Source organism: Chaetodon trifascialis, chromosome 16, assembly GCF_039877785.1.
Source record: "Chaetodon trifascialis isolate fChaTrf1 chromosome 16, fChaTrf1.hap1, whole genome shotgun sequence".
Classification (NCBI taxonomy): domain Eukaryota; kingdom Metazoa; phylum Chordata; class Actinopteri; order Chaetodontiformes; family Chaetodontidae; genus Chaetodon; species Chaetodon trifascialis.
This window is the reverse complement of record NC_092071.1, coordinates 20,573,049-20,595,348: the sequence shown is the minus strand read 5'-3', so window position 1 is coordinate 20,595,348 and position 22,300 is coordinate 20,573,049. Positions and strand designations below refer to the sequence as shown.

The 22,300-nt window shown below is 42.5% G+C and overlaps 2 protein-coding genes across 3 annotated transcripts in view; both read right to left on the bottom strand.

Annotated features, from left to right (window-relative positions):
• The window catches only part of srrm3 (serine/arginine repetitive matrix 3), a 69,320-nt gene extending 66,583 nt beyond the window's left edge, over window positions 1-2,737 (bottom strand). For both annotated transcript variants that reach the window (XM_070982279.1, XM_070982280.1), the window contains exon 1: window positions 2,553-2,737. The gene's annotated coding sequence lies outside the window, so the exon portion shown is untranslated. The remainder of the gene's footprint in view (window positions 1-2,552) is intronic.
• Window positions 2,738-3,698: 961 nt separating this feature from the next.
• Window positions 3,699-21,529, bottom strand: LOC139344276 (carbohydrate-responsive element-binding protein). Its single transcript, XM_070982278.1, has 17 exons — window positions 21,166-21,529; window positions 19,515-19,621; window positions 19,165-19,244; window positions 18,909-18,998; window positions 18,469-18,510; window positions 14,442-14,616; window positions 13,380-13,460; window positions 10,231-10,382; window positions 9,498-10,110; window positions 9,324-9,397; window positions 8,683-8,950; window positions 6,515-6,627; window positions 6,204-6,326; window positions 5,849-5,976; window positions 5,507-5,630; window positions 4,416-4,545; window positions 3,699-4,269 (listed from the first exon to the last, which is right to left on the bottom strand). Exons 1-17 carry the CDS (start codon window positions 21,516-21,518, stop codon window positions 4,106-4,108), a joined length of 2,817 nt encoding a protein of 938 aa, XP_070838379.1. The 5' UTR covers window positions 21,519-21,529; the 3' UTR covers window positions 3,699-4,105.
• Between the last annotated feature and the right edge of the window lie 771 nt (window positions 21,530-22,300).

The following is a 22,300-nucleotide window of genomic DNA, read 5'->3' as shown; positions in this document are numbered from 1 at the left end:
GCCCTGCCGACTGAAGCACAGATTCAAGGAGAATCACAAAGTAAGGTTTCAGGCTTTTCCAGCTTTCTTGCAAATCCTGACACTATTTGGCATGGCTTTCTGTGAATAAGCAGATCCACCCTTCCTGTGCTCTAACAATGCAGCAATTTGTGTGTGTGAGGTTTTCTTCAAACACACTATCAGACCGCATCATGAGACGATGTCTGGCTATTGTGCTTTGACACTTGGTAAATGGTTCTGGTCAGAAACACTTCAGCCTGACAAAAGCTACCTTTCCATCCTCCCTCTGCCGCCCGTTTGACCGTCCTTCCCTCTCCCCTCTCGAGGCTTCGCCCTTGAGGAGAGCTGAGGAAGAAGGAAGTAGGACAGGAGGAGGAGCAGTGTGTGTCTGCCAGCAGGATGAGAGGAGAGGAGAGCGCAGGGGAGCATGCACTGACAGAGGCTGCATGTGGTGAGGAGGGACAGCGAGGAGAACCACTGAGATGCTGCAGAGTGGTGGTGGAGGTGGTGTGGGACGAGGGGTATCATCACTCATCTAGGAACAATGTGAAGGCAGGAGACAGATGCTTCATGGAGAAAGAGGCAGAGAGACAGACGGCAGAGGAAGATAGAGCCAGAGTGACTGACATTTTCCTCACACCTCCATGAGCAGCCACATCCTAATACAAGCTAATCCCTCTATCAGCCTCTTACCTCACCTGGACCTATCTCGCCTGTGACAAAATGGAAGACTGCTTTCCAAGATACACTCTGTATTTCAGTTGGGCCAAAAAAGCACAGCGTTGCTCAAGTCCCATGCAGCTGAGTATTCGGTCAGCACTGTCGCTGTCCCGTCACTCACGCAGCTCCTGCTGACTTTTCCTTTTTAACTGAGCAGTATGTCACAAACTGCATGCTGATTGTTCCACAAGGACCGAGACGAACACTCTTTTGCTATGTCGGCATGGACTGCAGGAGGCATTTGTGAATTTACTCACACAGCTGTATATCATAATGTAATTTGCAGCAGCGTAATGGATTGTGGGCTTTTGCCATCACTGCAACTAATGATTGTTTTCATCATCAATCAATCTGAAGATCATTTTCTTAATGAATCAATTATTTAGCATATAAATCAGAAAATTAAGTCCATTACGATATCCCAAAACCCAAAGTGACATCTTCAAATTGCTTGCTTTGTCTGACCAACAGTCCAAAACACATATAATGATATAAAACAGAAAAAAGGCAGCAAACCCTCACATTAAAGAAGCTAGAAATATTGAACGTTCGGCATATTATGAAAAATAAGTCAAAAGATTAATTATCACATGGTTGCTGATTATTTTTTTGGATTCATTGACTAATCATTTCGGCTCTATTATCAATAATTTGAGTCACAATAAAATATTCCATGTATTGGGGGACACAAGCACTGAAGTCCTCTCTATTGAAAATAAATAAAACACAGGGATGTTCTGTGTATTATGAACTCTCGAGACAAACAGAGAAAATTAAGTTATAATGTTATATTTGCTTAGACATTTGTTATGATATTTGTGATATTATATATTGGGACTGCTGAGGCCACAACAGCAAAGGAGTTAAATTAAGCTCTTTAAAATGTGATCAATATGTTTCTGGTTTTACTTTTTAAAAAGTCCATTGATCCTTCATGTATCTGCTGTCTCTTTCTGCACAGATCAAAGTTTCACATTAACCTGAAGCTGTAACAAAACAACCCTCAGTGCAGTTTAGTGCATCAGGAGATATTGACACTTTAACCCACCAGGTTGCACACCGTGTTAATAAAATGGCACCAAATGAAGTGACAGTTTAGTCTGATTTCAATAATTTATTAACACGGTAAAGAAACAGCCCTTTCACTAGTCTGACACAACAGTATGTGACCAAACAACCCTTCAGTCTCTGTCTGTTCACAAAAAAGTGCTCGATGTAAATGGGGAAACCATTCAGGTCATGATGATTAACCACAGTGAACCAAACTAGGTTCAAATATCTGCCTTTTTTAGACACTCCTCCTCCATATGACTAACATTAACACGCTTTCAAATATATGTACTGCTGTGAATGTCAGCCTTAAAACGCTGGCTAATTCCGCAGATGAGCACGGTGTGTAAACTGGAGTGGAGGCGGTTTAACCACGCATAAAAACAACATTAGAGCAGGGACGGTGATGTGAAATGTCCCGCAGGCAGGACGGAGGGACATAAAGAAACAGCAGCTGGCCACAGTGGAGCAGCGGAAATCGACTAGTTATAAAACACCACCATCTGCAAAGCGAAAAGAGGCTGCCCAGCGAAAACACGGTCCCCCGTACAGCCCTGTTTTACTCAAGTCTCCCTCTTTCTCTCTAATAAACTAACCATGGGATAAATATATGAGGTACACACAGCACACGGAGCTAACGTAAACAGCGCCTTAACACGGTCATCCAGTATTTATGAAGCATGAGAGGAGGAGGGAGCGTGTTCTTCTTCTCTGATGCATGACCGTTAATATCCCTGCCTCCACCAACTTGATCCTATTTGAGCTTCTTCGAAAACTCTCACCTTTTCTGCAGTCTTTTGTCTCGTCGCTGTCGGCGTTTCGGGCGAATACGGTGGCTATTTGTCGGTGTTTGGGACTCGGGTCGGCGCTGGTGCTGATGTAGAGCCGTGTCTTCGGTACCTCCTCTTCAGCGTTAGCTAGCCCGTTGCCTCTGCTCGGCTTGTGGTGCTGAAGTGGACAGCGCACCGAAGGGATCTGGGAACAAAAAGCCCACACTGCGCTTCTCCGGCCCCGCCTGCAGCACAGCGCCCTCTGTCGCGCCGGAGGAGCGGCTACAGCCCGGAGCGACATGGAGTCAGGTCCACTGGTATAGCGTCACCTAGCGTGGCCATTCCTCAGTGTTTCTGTGAGGACGACTTGGTCCTGAGAATGGGCCACAGTAGCAGAGTTCACTTTCTGTATTATCAGTGTGGGGTCATAACTTCAAAAAAGCCCCTTTTATGGAAGACATTTTGACATTTGACAGCACACAGGGAAAGGATTAAATTAATGATGTCTGAATTCCATTTAGTTGCTTCAGCTTCAGGGTCCTGGTAATGTGCATGCTGGTTCACTGTCACAATGTCATGACTTACTGAGACACTTGAACAGAACAGAGACATTGTTAATGTTATCAGTAGCACCTGGAAGTCTGGAAGTCAAAATGTCTGCAGGGAAAGACGTGTTTATCAGTGCATGCAGGAGTAATGTTCTTCTATACACTATGAGCTGTGTTTCACTGTAAATTATATTAGTGAAATGGGCTTTTGACATAACTCAGGGTTTAGTGGATCTTATCCTGTTTCAAAGGAAAGACGTTTGTTAAGATTTACTGTAAAATGGCAAAACTGAAAGACTGAAATTGTTAATCAAAGCAGCAGGCCTCCTTTCACATTTGGACATAGTGAGTGAATAACAGTATAATGATCCTTCATTTTACTCCAGACCCTCTGGACCCCTTTCAAGAAGCCCTGCTGGTCCATAGACTCCACTCTGAGAACTGCCAGACGTAATATTCTGTCTTAGTTTTTCTAATACTCGTCCTGGTGTGAGACACCCAATACAGCATTAGGGAAATGTGAGGTACAGTCAGTAAATATCAGTAATTGTGGCAAACATATGTTACATAGAAAACATGATGTGAGATGTGAAAAGAATTCAGAATAAATGCAGTTGTCAGCTTATGTTCCCAAATTATTTAAACAGAAAATTAAGCAGTTAATTCACAGTCACAGTGAGTGATGTCTCTTTCCAATAATCTGAACTTTGGCTTTACCAAAGAAAATGATTCTGAGGCTCAGAAATAATTACAAGTGGATATTATAAGTATGCTATACCTTCATCAGACTTCAAGCATGGATCACATATAGTTCCTGGGATTTTTGGGTGTACTGAAATACATTCTTTTTTGCAGCTGGTGAGTTTTATTGGAATGTGACTATGCATTTTCAAAAGTCTGGGAGCTGAGTGTTGACTCTTTTTTAATTATTCCACATGTTCTGTTCTGACTTGTGGTCTCCTGTGCATTGTGGTGGATTCCAGTTAAGTTTCCACTGAGTCTTGTCACTCTTCACAGTCACATGGGGTGTATGTTTTCCTGAGTGGGGGGCTGTAAGGAGTGGTCCAGGGCAGCAGCAGGGTTGCCCTGTGTGACAGCGAGGGTGGCCTGCTCCGGCAGTAGGCTGGGGTCTGTCAGGATGGCGGTGGTGGTACTCAGGAGACGGAGTGAACTCAGAACCACTAAGAGAAATGACAAAAACTGATTTCAGCTAATGCAAAAGTACAATGGAATATATGGAATGATAGTAACACGATCAAACTATGGGCAGCTGCTGTAAGAAGCTGGATTTAGATGTGCATTACAGATGCAGTTGTATTGGACTCACTGGGTCTTAAGGCAGGCAGGGAACAGTGCTGGTCCAGCCAGGACAGAGTGGATCGACACAGGTCCTCCACACTGGCAGTGGACACCATCCCATTATAGGACTCAAACAGTGGCTCAATGATGATACTGAACTGACGGTGAGTTGAGGAAAAAAGTGGATCTCATTCAGACACAAGAGGTCAAAAATATTCCTAAACTGTCTTGTTTTCCTAACGTTACTGAATTTGTCCATAGCAAAGTGCTTTACAGTGTTTAAATGTGCTGGTGAGTATTTACATCATGCGCATGTGTGATCGATTAAAAAAAATTAGAGTGTGTGTGTCCGCTGTAGTGAAAGAATATGTCATCTGGTGCAACAGTGTGGCTCACTGATGTGTTTTTGTTAGCTTTTAGACAATAATGAGGTTCTATGCTGTGCTCTATGCATCCCCACAGCATGGTAAATGCTGCTATCTTGACTGTGTAAAGAAAAAACACCCTCTTGGAGAACTGTATGTTTCTAACTGAGAATATCAACAATCAGATAAATGCACAATCCCACGAGGAACCATAGAAAACACCTTCACCTTAAGGTGTTTTTGTGGAACACACAAAAACGAGCATTTGCAACACAGAGGCACTTAATTCAGCTGCCTGGCTCCACTGAGACACAACAGATGAATAACGTGCTTTGTATGAATTAAAACTATGTTATTATACTTGAATCTGTGCAAAGACCAGGTTTTGGTCACTTACTGCACTGTGCCAAGACAAAAACTCCATATCATGGGATGTTTTTCCCTGCAACACTTTAAAATTCTTTTAAAAAATCTGTGTCCAGACTGGCATATTGCTTGGTTTAATTAGTACATTTGGATTCAAAGAAAACGTTCTGGGAACAAAATAAAATTTGATATTCTTCCAAAGTCTTAAGATGCAATGCTGCAGCAAACGGTTGCAAAGTAATGAAACATAAAGAACCTCACAGGAATAGATGCGTACTTGGTACTCAACACTGGATCATAAGATTATATGCAGAGTAAGCAAGTTTTTGAAGTTGTGTTTGTGGCAGTGTGATGTTTTAATTAACCACATTCATATTCATTAGGATACGATCCAGAACTTCCAGTTCTGCAGTGTCTGCGCCTGGACGTACTCTCTGAACTTCTGCCTCATGTGGTCAAAGCGCTGCCGTGTGATGGGCACACCGGTGGCTGGAAGCTGCTGCTGGCACGCACTGCAGGAGGAGACACATCAGCAGGGAAAGACCAGTGATGGAAAATCCACACACCAAAAAATGTGAACTTCTCCTTTAAATTAAATCCAAACATCATCCTGATATAACATGAAACTAAAATATACATCCAATCCTGGTGGACGTGCGTGCACTCACATGCGTGCACACAGTCACACACACACACATTTGCACACAGAGGTCAAGCCTAAAGGTCTCACTTGATGGCAGAGTTCAGGAGCTGGATCTCCTCTCTGAGTCTCTGAGCCTCCTCGTGCAGCTGTGCTCTCTCCTGCTGCATCTTACCAATGTACTCAGCGGTTTTCTGCAGCGTGGTGGCTTTGCTGATCTGTGCCAGCAGACGGGGGGGTAACCACGAGTCAGCAATACACCACAATTATTCACAAATACTTAATATTACTGTAGTTATGATACTATGAGATGTTTCCTCAGCTGCGTTTACTCTCATGCACTTCCAGTTAAGCTGCACCAACTCAACTGCTCTTTGGTGATGCTCTCCACCCCCACCTTTCAGCACATCTATCTCTAATGCAGCTGCACATCTTTTCACAGTACCTTTATGCTTGGCTGAGAGCTGAGTGTTGTCACAAGATTATGTAAAGTGTCAAAACCCAGTTTGATGTTGAAACGCCTCTTCTGCTCTGCAGAGATGTGAGTTATCCTCCTGGTCTCTGTTTGCTGTGGATAACACAGCATAGAAACACGCACATCACAATTCACACCCAGATTCACACACTGAGTGGTCTTATCTTATTTAAGACTCAGCCAGGATTTGATTATATTTATATCTTAAAAAACACTATCCGATGCCATGCTGTATATGAAGACATGGATATACGTCAATTAAATGAGACAGTGTGTCCTACCTTACTTGATTCTATCTTTCCGTGTCCTGAGAAGGCTGAGTGTGAGGACTCAGGGTTGGATTTATCTAAAGGGTTTGGTGGTGATGTTTGGCCTGGATGTCCTGGAAAATTAACTAAAAGAAAGACAAATAACAATGTTGATCCTTTAGACGTGCAGGGACATCATTTCCAGTTTTCCTTATGCATACATGATAATGTAATGACCATGTCCATGTATGTCCACAGCAGCAGTGGCGGAATGTGACTAACTACATTTACTCAAGCTCTGTACTTAAGTACAAATATGAGGTACTTTACTTTACTGAAGTATTTCCATTTTATACAGCAATATACTCTTCCTCTGCTTCATCCAAGAGGGAAATTTTGTACTTTTTACTCCACTACATTTGTCTGATAGCTTTAATTATTGGTTACTTTTCATATTACAATTTTTCATAGCCTTCCTGTCCAGTGAAAACCACATATCTCCAAATACTCCAAATTTTTTGTGATAAACTGTGAAAGTGTTCCTTCATGGGCTGAGAAAATTCATCAAAGTTGTCCTGAGCTCATGAAAAGTCGACTTTTTAGAGATACGTGGTTCTCACAGAACAGCAATGCTACAAACATATGATGATCTTATAGAATATGATGCACAGCTGTAGATAAAACTAGCCAATAGTATATAAAGCAGTCAAATTAACTCACTACAGCAGCAAAATGGAACATACACATGAATGCAGCAGACTTATTCATCCAAAAACATTAGATATAACAGTAAAATACTGACCATTTTACTGCACTCTGAGTACTTTACTTTTAATACTTGAAGTACATTTTGCTGATAAATCTTACATACTTTTACTTAAGTAAGGGTTTGAATGCAGGACTTTTACTTATATTTTTACAGTGTAGTATTAGTACTTTTATTTAAGAAAAGTATCTGAAAACTTCTTCCATAGTTTATTATAACAGATTTGAGTTTAAATGGAAAGTATAAAGATCTATATTTCTTTTTAAACTCCACCTTAGTTTAATTAACAACATGATCTATTTATCTCTTCAGTTATATTTTTGACAGTTGTAGAAAGTAACAACGGAATAGATTTACTACTAATAATTAAGTGCACTCAAGTGAAATTTTAAGGTAACTGTACTTTACTGGAATATTTTACTGCAAAAACTTTATATTTACATACAATCTTTACTTTCCATACACTGTAGTCTGACTTGTTTTGAGTATGAGTTGGATTGTCTTGGCTGTTTGGTGTAAATCCTACACACTGGTCCTTTAAGATTTGACATGAAATAAAACAAGCTTTTAAAATCCAGTGCATTGTTATGATTTAACCAGTGGTTCCCAACCATTTGGCTGTGAACATTTACAAAAAAAACCCCTGTGAGCCATTGGACGGGGCCTGACCCACAGGTTGGGAACCACTGGACTAAACTAACAGTATATAAAGTCCAAGTGGTTCAAACTAGCTTAATCAGCTACAGCAGTAAAATGCTGTTGACACATTAATGCATCAGTATTGCATTATTTTACTGCATAATGAGCACTTTTAGCTGATAATACTGTTGTCATTTTCCTCAATTAGGAGTTTCAATGCAGGACTTTTGCTTGTAATGTAAAATTACATCGTTATATTTGTTCTTTTACTTCAGTAAAGGATCTGAATAGTTTTCTCACCACTGATTTTTGTCTTGTGTGAAACTTTTTTTTACACCTTTTGGTGCTCTCTGGACAACAGACCAGAAGTATTGTCAAACTTAAGCAGATCAGCAGATCAGTACTAAAAAGCTGTGTAACTCTGCAGAGCTGATGTAGCCAGGCTTATGTTTGGAACTACTCTGAGGTACAAGAAACTCATTCATCTGCTGCACATTAGTTTCTACATGTTCTCATACTGCACAGCACCTTCATCCATGTTGTTGTTGTCAGATTTACTGCATGCCATTTAATGTTTATATTCCAGATGCCTGCTGACACTGTAACAGTTTGCTGAAGTGTTAGCATAAAGTCCTGGAACCACCAATCCATCAGGGATACATGAAGTTGCTCAGTAGGTCAATGTCTCAAGACGTTTTACAGTGTCTTTCTTGACAAAGAAATAATTCACCGTTTAAAAGAAGACGTGATCCCTAATTGCATTTGGAAATTTAAGACCACTGAGGGCGTACTGTACCTGTTAAGCTGCTCCTGTCCGTTCCATAGAGCTGGACAGGAGATAGCTTCTCAGTCTTGGGAATGAGGAGGGTTGTGGCAGTGTGCGTGGAGCCGTGGGTGAGCAGGGCAGACACGGCCGAGCCTCTGGAGGTGCTGGCGCGGGGTCCACTGTGACCCAGGGTGGCATTCTGGCTGTGCAGGGGTGTCAACACTGGGATCCCTGCAGGCCAGCTAGCTCCATGCTGCAGCTGAGATGAAGCTCCTCCAACATGTGTGCTGCTGCCTGACTGTGAAACAACATACAATCTCAACTTAGTGCCTTTCAAAAAAAAATAAGGAAAAGAAAAAAAAAGTGTTTATACCTTTCTTTTTTTGCACAGATTAAACAAGCAACATGATAATAACATCTTAATTAGCAAGCTTAAGCAGTGAGGCTAAGTGGATTTTGTTACTGTTGGACAAAGCCGGGCTAGCAGTTTCCCCTTTATTTCCAGTCTTTATGCTGAGCTACTGTATGTTAATCAGCTGTTAAGAAAACAAATTAGCGTGTTTCCAAAAATGTCAAACTATTTCTTTAAGTTAATTATTTGAGATGCTGTGTCAAGCCACTTATCAATGCAAATAAAACAGTGCTCTTGTGATACTGAAGGACAGGCTCACCAAGGAGCTGGGAGATGATGACCCCTGACCTTTGGCTGTCGCTAGAGAAGTATCAAATCTTAGCGACGGCTTCCCTGAAAGCACAGAAACCAATATTTGACAGAAATATGATCCCACTCATTTTTTCACGAGTGACTGTTGTTAAAGACAGAACAAAGGACAGATGTGACTCACGTTCACGGGGGCCAGAGGAGAGCAGCTTGGCCAGGCAGCTACTGGGTGTGGATGCAGCAGATGGAAGGCCGGAGGGAGCCACAGAGGGAGCAGCTGTCCTCACTCCTCCTGTCTTTTGCTTGTGTTTCCCTCTGACCCCTGTAAAAACCACCTGCTCCGGGACTGAGAAGCAGTGGGCTGCAGTGACAGAGGGCAGTGCTGTGTGGACCGGGTCAGACATGGCGGTAAGGTAGCTGAGAGAGGGGCAGGAAGTCTGGGGGTATGTGTCCCCTGTGTGAGGGTAGCCATGAGCCTGTTGCACAGAGCCCTGGGGCCCCATGGTGGAGGCGGTGTGAGTGATGACAGTGGGGGTCATGCTGGTTGCTGTGTAGTAACCAAACTTGTGACATGGCAGTGGGTACAAAAAGGGAACACTTGAGGAGGCTGGCTGCTCGATGCTAGCAGTATATGCTATAGAAACAGGTGGATCAGGGTATGACTGCTGTCCATATGGCATGGCGCCTGATAAGATGTTAGATGGTTGGTATTCACCGCAACCCTGGTCCGGCCTGGTTTGGTCTGGCTGGGTACTGGATGAGGAGGGCTGAGGCGAATTGTCAGATGACAGATTGGGCTGGAAAAAGAAAGATTTGGTCTATTTTACTGATAAAACAAGAGCACTGTTAGTTTCTGATTAAATATGTCTGCAACAATACATCTCCCAGGCAGGAGGAGCTGTTTACAGCAGCAGTACCTGAGCCAGCTGGGTGTCGATAAGTAGCTGAGAAGTTGTTACCACAGGGGAGGGAACTGGAGCAAACTGCGTGCTAGATGAGCTCTCAAAATAGCTACAGTCAGCAAAACCAGTCTGCTCGGTGGGCTGGCTGCGGTAGTTCATAAAGATATCTGATCACACACACACACACACACACACACACACACACACACACACACACACACACACACGCGCACACACACACACACACACACACACAGTCAGTTGTAATGAAACTTTGACCACTGGCCAAGAAGGTGGATTAAATAAATAGAATACATGAACATAAACAGGTCAAGGAAACTATCACATTGTACTTAACCCAGAATATATAGATTATTTGTTATCTCAGGGATAACACAGCCTAAATGAGATCATGTAATCGACTGCATGATCACCTCCAGAGGGATCTGATCAGGGGCTGACGTTTGAGTCCATATTGTCACTACAAACATTACATATGAAGTCCATTTACTGTAGTCATTTAAGCAAAATTGGGGGTAAAAAATTCAGCATTAATTATGCACAGCTGAGTTCTGATGGAAATACAAAACTGCAAGAAGGATGATTGAATATGAGATCCAGAGTCAGATCAGTCTGAAGTTTCATATTACAGTCATGGCTTCATTTCAGAAATTCAAACATCAAAACAGAAAATAAAAGCACAGAGCCAAAACATCAAACAAGTCACCATCCAAAATGTTGTGCAGTTCTCTGTATGAGGTGGTTGTTCAAGGTATTTGCTTCGTATCTGCCAAGTCACATATCTCTGGAGCCACGCTGGCAACCGAATGTGGCAAACTGCCATCTGTGGTTTGAAACAGCTTCTCCACGTCTGATGTTACTGAATTCAAACCAAGTTTTAACCAGTTGAGGAAACAAATATCAAACCAGTCTTCCTGCCTCAGTCAATGAAACATTGATTTCAGCTGTTTGGAACTGAGCGGCTTTCATGAACACATATTTGGAATCCAGCATGATACAAACTCTGTAAAAACAAGGCGAAAAGTGTAGCACAATATGGAAATACATACCAGCATGTCTCAGTTTTCATCTCAGTACGGAGAAAGTACTGGCATAACACGCCGTCTCAGAGGAGTCACCTGTATTTCCATTTCAGAGAAGCACAGTGGAGGACTGCATAAATTAAACTCATGGCTGTGTCGTTCCGACAGACACTCACTAGCTCGACCTTGTGACCAAGAGAAAGGCAGACAGCTGATCTCTCAGGACCGTGCCAGCGCTGTGAGAACAAACAGCTACACACACACAGACCCACACACACATTACAGCAGTGGGCAGCAGGTTGTCTCTGGGTGACAAAGGCTGACTTGTAGCCACAGGGCTGCTAGATTGCTTCACTGAAAGTAACACAAATGCCAAAACAACCACAGCCATTGTGCCCTTGAGCAAGGCACTAAACTCCAACCTGCTTCTTCCCTCCTGTCTGAAGCTCTTCACCTCTCTGTTTTGTCTTCCTGCGGGCGAGCTGTTTCCTCTGAGGAGGCTAGCAGCCCTGGGCTCACACTCTAAAGGAGGCATTATCATTATCAAGAATTCATTTCTGAAACTTTGAATCTAGGTTAACTGTTGCTCCAACATGTCCTCATGAATTTATTTTACTTAGAACTGTACTTAAACCTGCATTGACTGATTTTCTGACCACATGGGGGCAGTGCAAACAGCTCTGAGACGTTAGCGAATTTAAAGTTTTAGTATCAGTACAGTATGGTCAGTATCTTGGCCAAGGACACTTCGACATGCAGACCTGAAGAGGCGGGGATCAAACCACTGACCTTCTGATTAGTGGATGACCCGCTCTACTACAGCGATGCACCAACACATGAAGCAACGTACCAACAAAGGGAAGAAGAAAACTGCAAGCTCATAAACACAAATGTGAACGATTCTGGATTTAAAATACAAGTCGGCTTTGCAAATGTTTTATGAGGATGGATGTGCACTCAACACGTTTGTTAGGCCACAAGGATACACACAATGCATTTTGGTGAGTAATACTGAATGTAAACAGAACTTTTGTTTGTTTACAAAAACCTCTACAGGGCCTCTTTAAGTTGGTGAGTTAGCTAACAGTCGTTTAGTATTAAAGTCCAAAATTCACTCTCTATTTAGCTCTGTTTTTGGTCTGCACCAACTCCTGAGGGAAATATTTGGCTCTTGCACTGCCTGCTGTGACCAAAAAAACAACACCGATGAGAGCGGTGAAACTGTTAGCTGTTAGGTAACATGGAATTAAGTGTTACTTCTCTGTGGGTTCATCACTACGAGCGAGCCCCTTTCAGATTACACCCATTCATTTATAATTATGAAAATACTGATTATAGCTGCTTTAATCAGCTGTCACAGTTACTTGTAGGACCTCTCTATCCAGTGTTAAACCAAATTCTCCAGACAATCAAAGTCAAGCTTTTAAACAGCAACTTCAAGGCAGCTTTCAGTATCTTCCAAGGTAACTATTAGAGCATTAGTCATCAAGAGATTGTTTTTGAAGAAGGAAGCTCCACCATCTCCCAGCCCATCCCTTTATTTTGCCCAGTCTCCTAGGTGGTGCCAGAGCACGGGATCATGGTTAAGCACATCCTCTTCCACTTCCCCATTCTCCCAGCTCAACACTGATGACAACCCCTTTAGCCTCTGAGGACCAAATAGTACACTGCAGACACAGAAAACAGATCCTCTGATGCAACAGCCATATAGAAAAAAAAATACAAATCAAAAATGCATCGCAATGGAAAAAGAAAAAGATTGAGAAATTTAAATTTAAAGTCAGATTTAAATACTTAATATTAGAATATATTACTTTATTTTGACATCTTTTGTAGTGTGAGAGGGAAATGTGAAGCAGGATCAGTGCCAAGAACATAAACTCTCGGGCTGAAAATGTGACAACACTTACACCTCTTATCTGGTCACTTCAGATGTTTTCTATCAAATGTATTTTTCTGCCTAAAATGAAGCAGACCCGTCCCACACTGTCATTCAATAATGGGATTTTCTGCCATTCTGTGACAGAATGTGGCAGACACTGGCAGACAGACAGACAGACAGACAGACAGACAGACAGACAGACAGACAGACAGACAGACAGACAGACAGACAGAGAGTACCTGGTATATCTATGAAATCATCTAGGTTGGGCTGTAGTGGAGTCAGGCCTGGCTGGATTATATCAGCATTGCTTGTGTACGCTGAGGACGAAGAGAGCATAATATCAGACATGAGAGGGGCAGAATGTGTGTGAGTCCATCTGTCAGTGCGCCTGTCTTGTGTGTGGCTTTTTCATCCTAGGGCATTTCCTTATTTGCAGGGTGGGTTCCTTCAGCTGACTTCCTGACCCATGTGACCATCAACCACACCAAGTGACAAATCTGTGGGAGCAGTCGATCTCATTTAACTCAAGGGAGGAAAGCAAGAGAGCATACTTCGCTTCCCTTTCCACAGTCATGAATAAAAAAACAAATGTAAAGTTTGGAAAATAAAACATCCTCGCTGGATTTTTTTCATTAAGAGTTTAACAGTCAATCAGTGCATGGTAAACCACAGTAAACAAACAAAGAAATAAAAAATCAGTATTCCAGCACAGACCACCATACTAGGACTGACACTATTCTATTGACAGATTACATTAAGATTGGACTGACTGGGCTACAATATTTGTTTTAATGTAATCTGTCAATTAAATCATGTCAACCTTAGTATGCTGGTGTGCAATGGAATACTGATTTTGTTTTGGTGGATGGAAGTATGTGTCTGAGTCAAACCAGTGAGAAGAGCAGAGAAAAATAAGACAGATTTCCTCTGTCTGGATTTTCACATCTCACTGCATTAAACCATATATTATAAACATGCATTCACTGCTGATCTCTTCTTAATTCTGTCCTCTAGGCTCCCGTTGATGGCAGACAGCTAGGTTAATGAGTTTTGGCAGTTATTTGATAAAAAAGAAAAAAAGAAAATAAATTAGAGCCAGGAATTCATTTTCTGCCAAATGATGCGTCCAAATGATAAAAGTACAATTCAGTCTTATCATGCGGCTCGCAGGCCACCAGTTGTCCATCCTTATTTTTAAGCACTTTCAATCATTTGATGCTGCATTTGAGACTCATTTGAGACCAGTGCAAAGTCACAGCTGAAGGTCACTCTGAAAATTCGGGGTGTTGACTACTCACTGTCGTGTCGGTCACTGGCCCAGGGACATGGCTTCTGTGTCATGGTGAACAGGGTGTCAGAGATGTCGGACAGAAGGCAGTCCAGGTCAAACATGTGGGCCTCCACCGGCGCTGCTTTAGGCTCCTGGTGCATCTGATTAGACCATTTCTCCAGCTTGCCTTGGCAGATCTGACCCTGGAGCACATCAGCCAGAGTTGAAAATCACTTCATATCAACTTTTAGTGACACACCAAGTCAATACCTAATCTATCCATTAGAGGGCTCCGTATAAATACAACTGGCAAGGCAAAGTGACTCGTTGATGGTTCTCCCCTGTCCTGTGAGTGGTGTTGTATGGAAAATGTGAAAAGGTAAAAAAAAAAAAAAAAAGCATGTAAACACCCCGAAAAATACATATGCTTGTTCAATAAGATGTTAGTCATGAAAAAATTGTGCATCCAGCTACCCTTAAAAACACAACAATATCAACTCACTAAAACACATCCACTTAGACAAAAACAAAGTGACACAGAGCTGCATCTCCTCCACTATCACATCTAGTTTCTAGAAAAACAGACAGCCAGAAACAATGCAATGCCACTTCTTCCCAAGTGCCCATTCTCCTCTTAAAGTCCAATAAAACACTCACAGAAAACGAAGCTCCAGACCGGTCTCTTCCCTCCGTTTGAGATGCTTTGCTTCAGCCTGATCTTCTTGTCTTTACACTCCACTTCTAAGTCTGAGGCCACATTTATATGGACGCCCAGACTGAGCCGGAAACTGTTTTGATTACGTCTAAGCACACGACATCCCCTGTTATAATTTATTCGTTTACCTCTTGATTTGTTTTCTTCGAGGGAGAATGTAAGTGTACAAGTAGAAATGAGGTAAGATTGTTTTGTGTGTGTGTGTGTGTGTGTGTGTGTGTGTGTGTGTGTGTGTGTGTGTACAGTACATGATGAAAAAGCAGTTTTGACATATTGTTCAAAAACACTAGCCCCTTACAGGTTATCATTATGCCTGCTTTGTTCATTTCTTTATTTTGATGTCTCACCATTTCAATAAGAGCAGCAGCCTTTTGTCCCTGACCTAATTCTGGCAGTCACACTCACGTGCAGGCAAACAGGCAGAGCAGAGGCCGTTACCAACACAAACTGCTGCTGCCTCTGTCTGGATATGAGCAGCTTGCAATTTCTCACTTCCGATGGGCATTATTTACATTTTTTTGAGGTGTTGCCTGCAACTAGGGGCCACATGAAATGAGAGGAGATAAGCAGAGATGACAAGTAAAGAAAGAAAATGTGCAGAAATTAGATAATAGGAATTAGACTTAAAATGGTACAGAGGTTACATGAAACCAATGCCAAACATTTCTTCTTTTTTAAACTGTTTCTTTTCATATTAAGAGCATAAGTTAAGGACTCACACACATCAGCAGCGGTGCTTTGAGCTAAATGCTGACATCAACATGCTAATATGCTCACAATGACAGTGCTGCCTTGCTGACCCCAGGTCAAAAAGTAGTAAGCTTTAGTGTATCGGAAATCCAATTTAAGTATAGAAAAGTCATTAACGGTACACTTTTACTTTGTGTGCTTAATTTAAAGTATGTTTGATACATACTTTTAAAAAGTGCACTTCTAACTAGATATCATTAATTTCTACTTAAATTTTCAAAAAAATGAATATACAAATTCTGTAATACTTAAAATGGTGTTTCAAAGTACTTTATCATAAGTGTAAGTTGAGCAGTAAAAGTGCAGTAAATTCTAAATACTTTTAATAATGTGTACTAATGAAAATGAAATTAATTTAACCGTACTTTAATTTCACTCCATTTTAAGTATACTCAAGTATATTTGCAACACATTGGAGTGCTGCAAGTGTGTTTTGAATGGCCATGAATCCTGATTTTCACTGGTGTACTTCAGTATACTCAAGTATTACTTAAGTGGTACTCAAGGACCCTTAAGTACACTTAAGTATACACGAATGTGACAAAAATAGCACAGAGTGCACTTAGTGCACTTTTCAAAAAGTCTAATGTAAGTAGAATCTTTTTCACCTGGGATGTTTAGCAGGTAATATTTACCAGGTTCACCATCGTCCTTTAGCCTGTTAGCATGCTAACATTTGCACAAGTTCAGCTGAGGTTCAAGGGAACGTTAGTTTTACAAGTGTGAGCTCATAAACCAAAGTATGGGACAAATTAACACTTTGACAGATCATAGCACCAGAGGAAGAGACAGTGGATCACCGAAGAACCAATGAATATCTGTAGCAAATTTCACAGCAATCCATCCATCCAAGACATTTCACTCTGAACCGCAAATTACAATCACGATTAGTCATTTGGCAGACGCTTTTATCCAAAGCGTACATATGAATTCACACACCCATGGCGCAGAACTGTGGGCAGTTTTTTTGGGGTTCAGTATCTTGCCCAAGGATACTTCGGCATGTGGACTGCCGAGGCCAGGGATTGAACCACCGACGACCTGATTGGTGGACGAACACTCTACCACCCGAGCAAAGGCCACCTTGTCAAATGGCAATGTCAACCTCACGGTGGCTCTCAATGAAAAGTCAGGGGATCATCAGTAGCATTCATCCTCTGGGGAACTAGAATATCTGTACAAACTTTCATGGCAATGTATTCAATAGTTGTTGAGATATTTCAGTCTGAACCAAGACACCGCCTCATGCCTTAAACTTAATATGAATAGTATAGTAGTGACTTGTTAATTTTCTACCTTTATAGAAGTACAGACTTCTCATAGATTGTACAGTCCACTTCCCTGCTATTGCCTTTGTTTCTGACTTCATTTGGTAACTTGGCAGGACTTTGTTTCACTCTCAAACTGACTGACTTTCAATATGATGAGGACTGACTGCATCGAAAGTAATTTGAGTCTGTGATTGAGTTGCAAACAACTGCTCTTGGACTATGATGCCTGGTGAAAGCAGATAAAGCTACACACAAATAAGACCATTAAAGATTTTATGGGTATGGGGCTGAATTATTATCATTATATAGCCGATTCATTTGTAGATAGAGGCTTTGAGAGTCATTACAAAAACGGCCGCTGGGTTGCACTGAGCTGTTTTTCCCAGCCACTGGATGTACTGTAACCTATTACAAGAAAGGTGAGATAACACTTTGGGATCACATAAAAACCACCCAACCTGCTTTAGTGATCTTTGACCTGTCAGCTATATGCTGATATGTGCCCTTTGAAGTGCCGCACAATACATGAACTGTTTGAACCGCAGACAGACAGACAGACAGACTGACAGACTGACACATTCCTAGTTTTGACCTGAGCTAAAACCCGGGCCTCCAGTGACGCACTAACTCTAAGAGGGGGTAAAAGCAGAGGAATGATGATGCCATAAGGTGACAGAGGGAACAGTGGGATGAGCCAGTGGAACAGCGGGCTGTGCCTTGTGCAGGCACATGTCACATTCTCATGTGAATACTATCATGAATGAGGTGGTTCCCCAGGGTCCCTCTCTCTCTTTGCCTCTCTCCCACCTCTCCTCTTTCTCTCCTTGTCCTTTGTTTGTTCCTGCCACCGTGACTTCACTGTCATACTCGCTGCCCCTCCACAGTTCAGCTTTTACAAAGCGCCGCTGGAAGTAGGTCAGATTTGATTAAATGGCATTAAATTCTGCAGCTATTTCACTTGAACAAAGATAAAGCCTGAGGGGGTGTTAGAGGTATTGTCGCTGTTGGCAATCAATATGTGTCAATAGCCTACAAATGCCAGGCCATGACGCAAGTTGTTTTGCACGTTGCTGTTTCTCTTTTTCATGCTCTCTTTTCCTTTCTAGTTAACCGAGGGAGGCTAAAGCCACGTTGAGCTCCAACTGCATTCAAAAGTAAACAACGCTGACAGGTCACCGACACTCACGCTGAAGCCCGGGTCAACCGACACAACTTCAGTTTTCAGAGGTCAAAATCAACATTTGTCTACATTAGAGTTATTTCAGAACTTATAGAGCGACAGACCACAGAATAATGTCAGAGCAGGACTTTTGTCATACCTCTTGCAGCATTGACAGAATATCATCTTTCTTATTCTGAAGCTGCAAAAGACAAGAACAGAAACAGTGTGTCATCTGATTGGGAAATAAACTAAGAGTCTAGCAGCAGATATAGTATTTAGCATGCTCACTAGCTTAGTTTAGCAATTTTGCATGCTAACATTTGCTAATTAGCACTAATTTGAACTTTGATCTGATGATGGTGCTGCAAATCAGAGATGACAACATGAATATGTAAACCAAATTTCATGGCAATCCATCTGATACGTGTAGAGACATTTGATTCAAAACCAAAAATATGAGCCTCATGGAGGCTCTGGAGGAACACTCAGCAGGATATATCATCTACAAGCCATGAGCATCGGAACAAAACTCTGTGCTAATCCATCCGTAGACATTTTTGTTAGGATAAGTGGAGGCTTTGACCTGCTGGTGCTCACCCTCTTCTTGTAGTAAATCCTCCACTTGTGATACTCCTTGATCACCACCTCAATCCTTCGCTTCCAGTAGCTGCCCTCTAATACGATCGCCTGTCGACGTGATGCAGAAATACCAAGCATTTAGCTTTCTGACAAGAGTAAATCATACACATGTCCAATGTTATCAGTGTACGGCACAAAAATCAAAACTCAGCAATACGAGCAATGTTTTATTGACTGAATTTGGAAAAGTGTGCAGTTGAAAAACTTCACTCACTTCAGGCTTTCTATGTGAATCGGCCTCCGAGCCCTCCAGCGGTGTGACAAATCCACAAACTGGGTTCTTCCTCTCCACATCTAACAGAGCAGACACACAGCAGCAAATCAACAGATTTCGACAGAAAACACAGATTTCTTTGACTGTGGTGTCTTCATGAACGCAGCTAATGAGACACATGGATTCCTGTTCAACTCCTCATTTATGTCAAGTCTCGTATTGTTCTTTTCCTTCAATTTCTTGTCCATGTTCCATTGCGCCTGGCAGTAATGGCCTTCTTTGTCATTAATGGAAAGATGCTGAACAATATGTTGGCAGCAGAGAGAGGAAGCGATGAGCGGTGAACTCACACTGAATGAACCAAGCTCTCCAGATCGCGTTGTTCAGACGGATCTTATCTCTCCACAGCAACCGCAGACCCTTAAAAGACTTCCACTTGGGAGAGACTATCTGACTACTGAGAAAAAAAACACAAAACACACAATGTTAATGGAAAATATGTTCAAAGCACTGCTTTTTTCAACCTTTTGAAAGAAAGACAGACAAATGAGTAGATTCTCTTCAGAGGAAAGTAGACACAGTAACCTCACCGCTGTTAGAAATCTGTCTTGATTTTGACTAATAGCACCCAATCAGCTTGCTGACCAGTGCACTGCCAGGCTGACACCTTTTACCAGTGTCCTTCAGCCGGCTGAGTGCTGCAAAGAGGCTCCCTAATGTGAGGTGCTCAGGGAGTTGCTAGGAGGCCAGGGGGGAATCATTTTCAGCATGCTTTTAATGGAGCGACATTGCTGCATGTCACGCACTCCCAAACAGCACAGACAGCATATTACTGACAAAAACCTATTAGCAGAAGAACCGATTAACACCAGTCTGGTTAATGACAAATCCTGTGCAGCAGAGCAGCAGTGTGCAGTCTACCTGCTACCCAGAATAAAGTAAAGTAGTATTCATGTCCTTAATGTGAAAGCCCTCCATAACAACATATATTTTGTGGTCTGTTGCGCTGGTTACTGCTGGGCTGAGGGTTTCTTGTGCAACTGTCATCAAACTATAAAAGACACAAAATTGGCACACAGTCCCTGGTGGGAAAAATGTTTTCCCGGGGCCAAAGAACTCTTGGCAACTCCCAAGAACAAGCTGTGAAAGCAGGACTAAAGTTAGATTTTCTAAAGCACACTTTTTGAAGAGACAGACGTCAAGAACAGGTGCTTTCTTTTCAAGGTCTCTGTCGACAACTGGCACTCAGAAAAAAAGAGCAACAAACTACCTCTCACAAATGCAGGGAATAAAACCAAAAGGAAAATTTGGATGTTACAATGTCTGTATGTTGGAACTGATAATAATAATAATAAGAAGAATAAGAATAAGAATAATAATGTATCCTAAAATAAGCATGGTGTGAAGACAAGAAGGCCCGACTTTACTTAAACAAGCCAGAGGCATCATTTGTGGATCTTCTCTCCTGTCCCTCAGTTACACTGTAATCTCTCCAGTGCTGCCAACTGGAATCAAAGTCCACTTTTCAGTGAAGATTTTCCAAGCTGTTGTGCAACAGACTGCAAAATCTCTCTTTCAACTCTTCCACAAACACTACAACCCTGCCTTAAATCTAAGCTTTAAAAGAGAAACCTGCTGAAATGTGGAGCTCTTTGTGGAAAGGCTCATGAAAACATATGGAAGTTACGGGGGAGAGAAATGTCAATTACAGCCTGCAGGTTCATTTCGCACATGAATGCGTAGCCTGCATTTTGATACTTGGAGCACCTGAAAACTTATGAGGAACAATATGAGAATCTGGTTTCTAAGATCTCACATGATGCATGGAAGCTCCAAATAACTTATTCCTACAGATGAAGAGGAGGCAGACCTGGAGACACAAGTGGAAATAAAGGGTGTTTTTAGACTCATTTACAGGAGGATATCTGCTCATTTAAAAGCAGCTAAACTGATCTGAGGTGGGTTTATCCTCCTGTCCCTGACTAGATCATGAGGACCCACCTGTAGGCCAGGGACATGCAGTCGAACAGGCGGGTCAGAGTGGGGTCGATGCTGAGGCTCCCGGAGCTGAGGGGGCCGTAGCGGTACGTCTGGCAGCCCGTCCTGTTCACCGTGTCAAAGTCATATCTGACAGAGCCGCCGCTTCTCCTCCTGCGCGGCGCAGAGTCGCTGTGGGGCGACGACACCATGAAGTGTCCGCTATGGATGACCTGCGTGCCGGGGAGGGAGCCGGCGGACGCTCCGGCCCCGGCCACCCGAGCGGGCTCCCCCTCCGCCTCCGAGTCCGAGTCTGAGTCCGAGTCGTCCTGGATCTGGCTCTGTCCGGCTGAACACACTCTGCCTTTGCCCGCCATGGTGCGCTTTCATTCAGGGTTAACCGTCCGTCCAGCAGTGAACTTTCTCCTCAGCTGACTCCCCCCCTCCTCCTCCCGCCCCGCCCCTGCTTCCTTCAGACAGCCCAATATTTCCTCAAACAAGCGCCACTGGCCCTCAGCAGGGAGGCCCCTCGTGTGTGAGCGCAGACAGCGTCTCCCTGAACGGCCCCGACGCTGACAGCGAGCTGTTGAGTAAGAGCAACTATCATTATGTCAACTTCCTCTGGTGGTAAAGTCCTTCTTTCCACCGACCACTGACCACTATAATTATTAATAGACCAGCCCAAACAGTTGTTATTATTGTTGTTGTTGTTGTTGTTGTTATTGGGTTGAAATATCAATATTAACTTTACATGAAATGCTCAGTTTTGACCTTTTAAATAAGAAGATGTTCTTATTGGATGTTAATATAATTTCACATCACACAGGATGTTCTTATCGGTGACACCATTTTTAATTTTAAGTAGCCAGATGTGGAAAGTAACTAAGTACATTTACTCAAGTTCTGTACTTGAAGGGTAGGCTAATGCATTTTAAGGTCTGTCTTCAAACAGTAGTCAGTAGACACTGAAACAGGTTTTGCTTGTGGTGATTATGTCTCTGTTCATGTTGACTGGTAAGAGATCCGTTCCTAATGTGCTGGGGGACAAAATATATTCCAAAGTTTCTATAAATGTAGTCAAGAGAAGTGAGTATCTTCAAAGTTAGAGCTTCTTTTAATTTCAAACTGCCTTCCCTGTGTTACCATCCCTCCTCCAGCT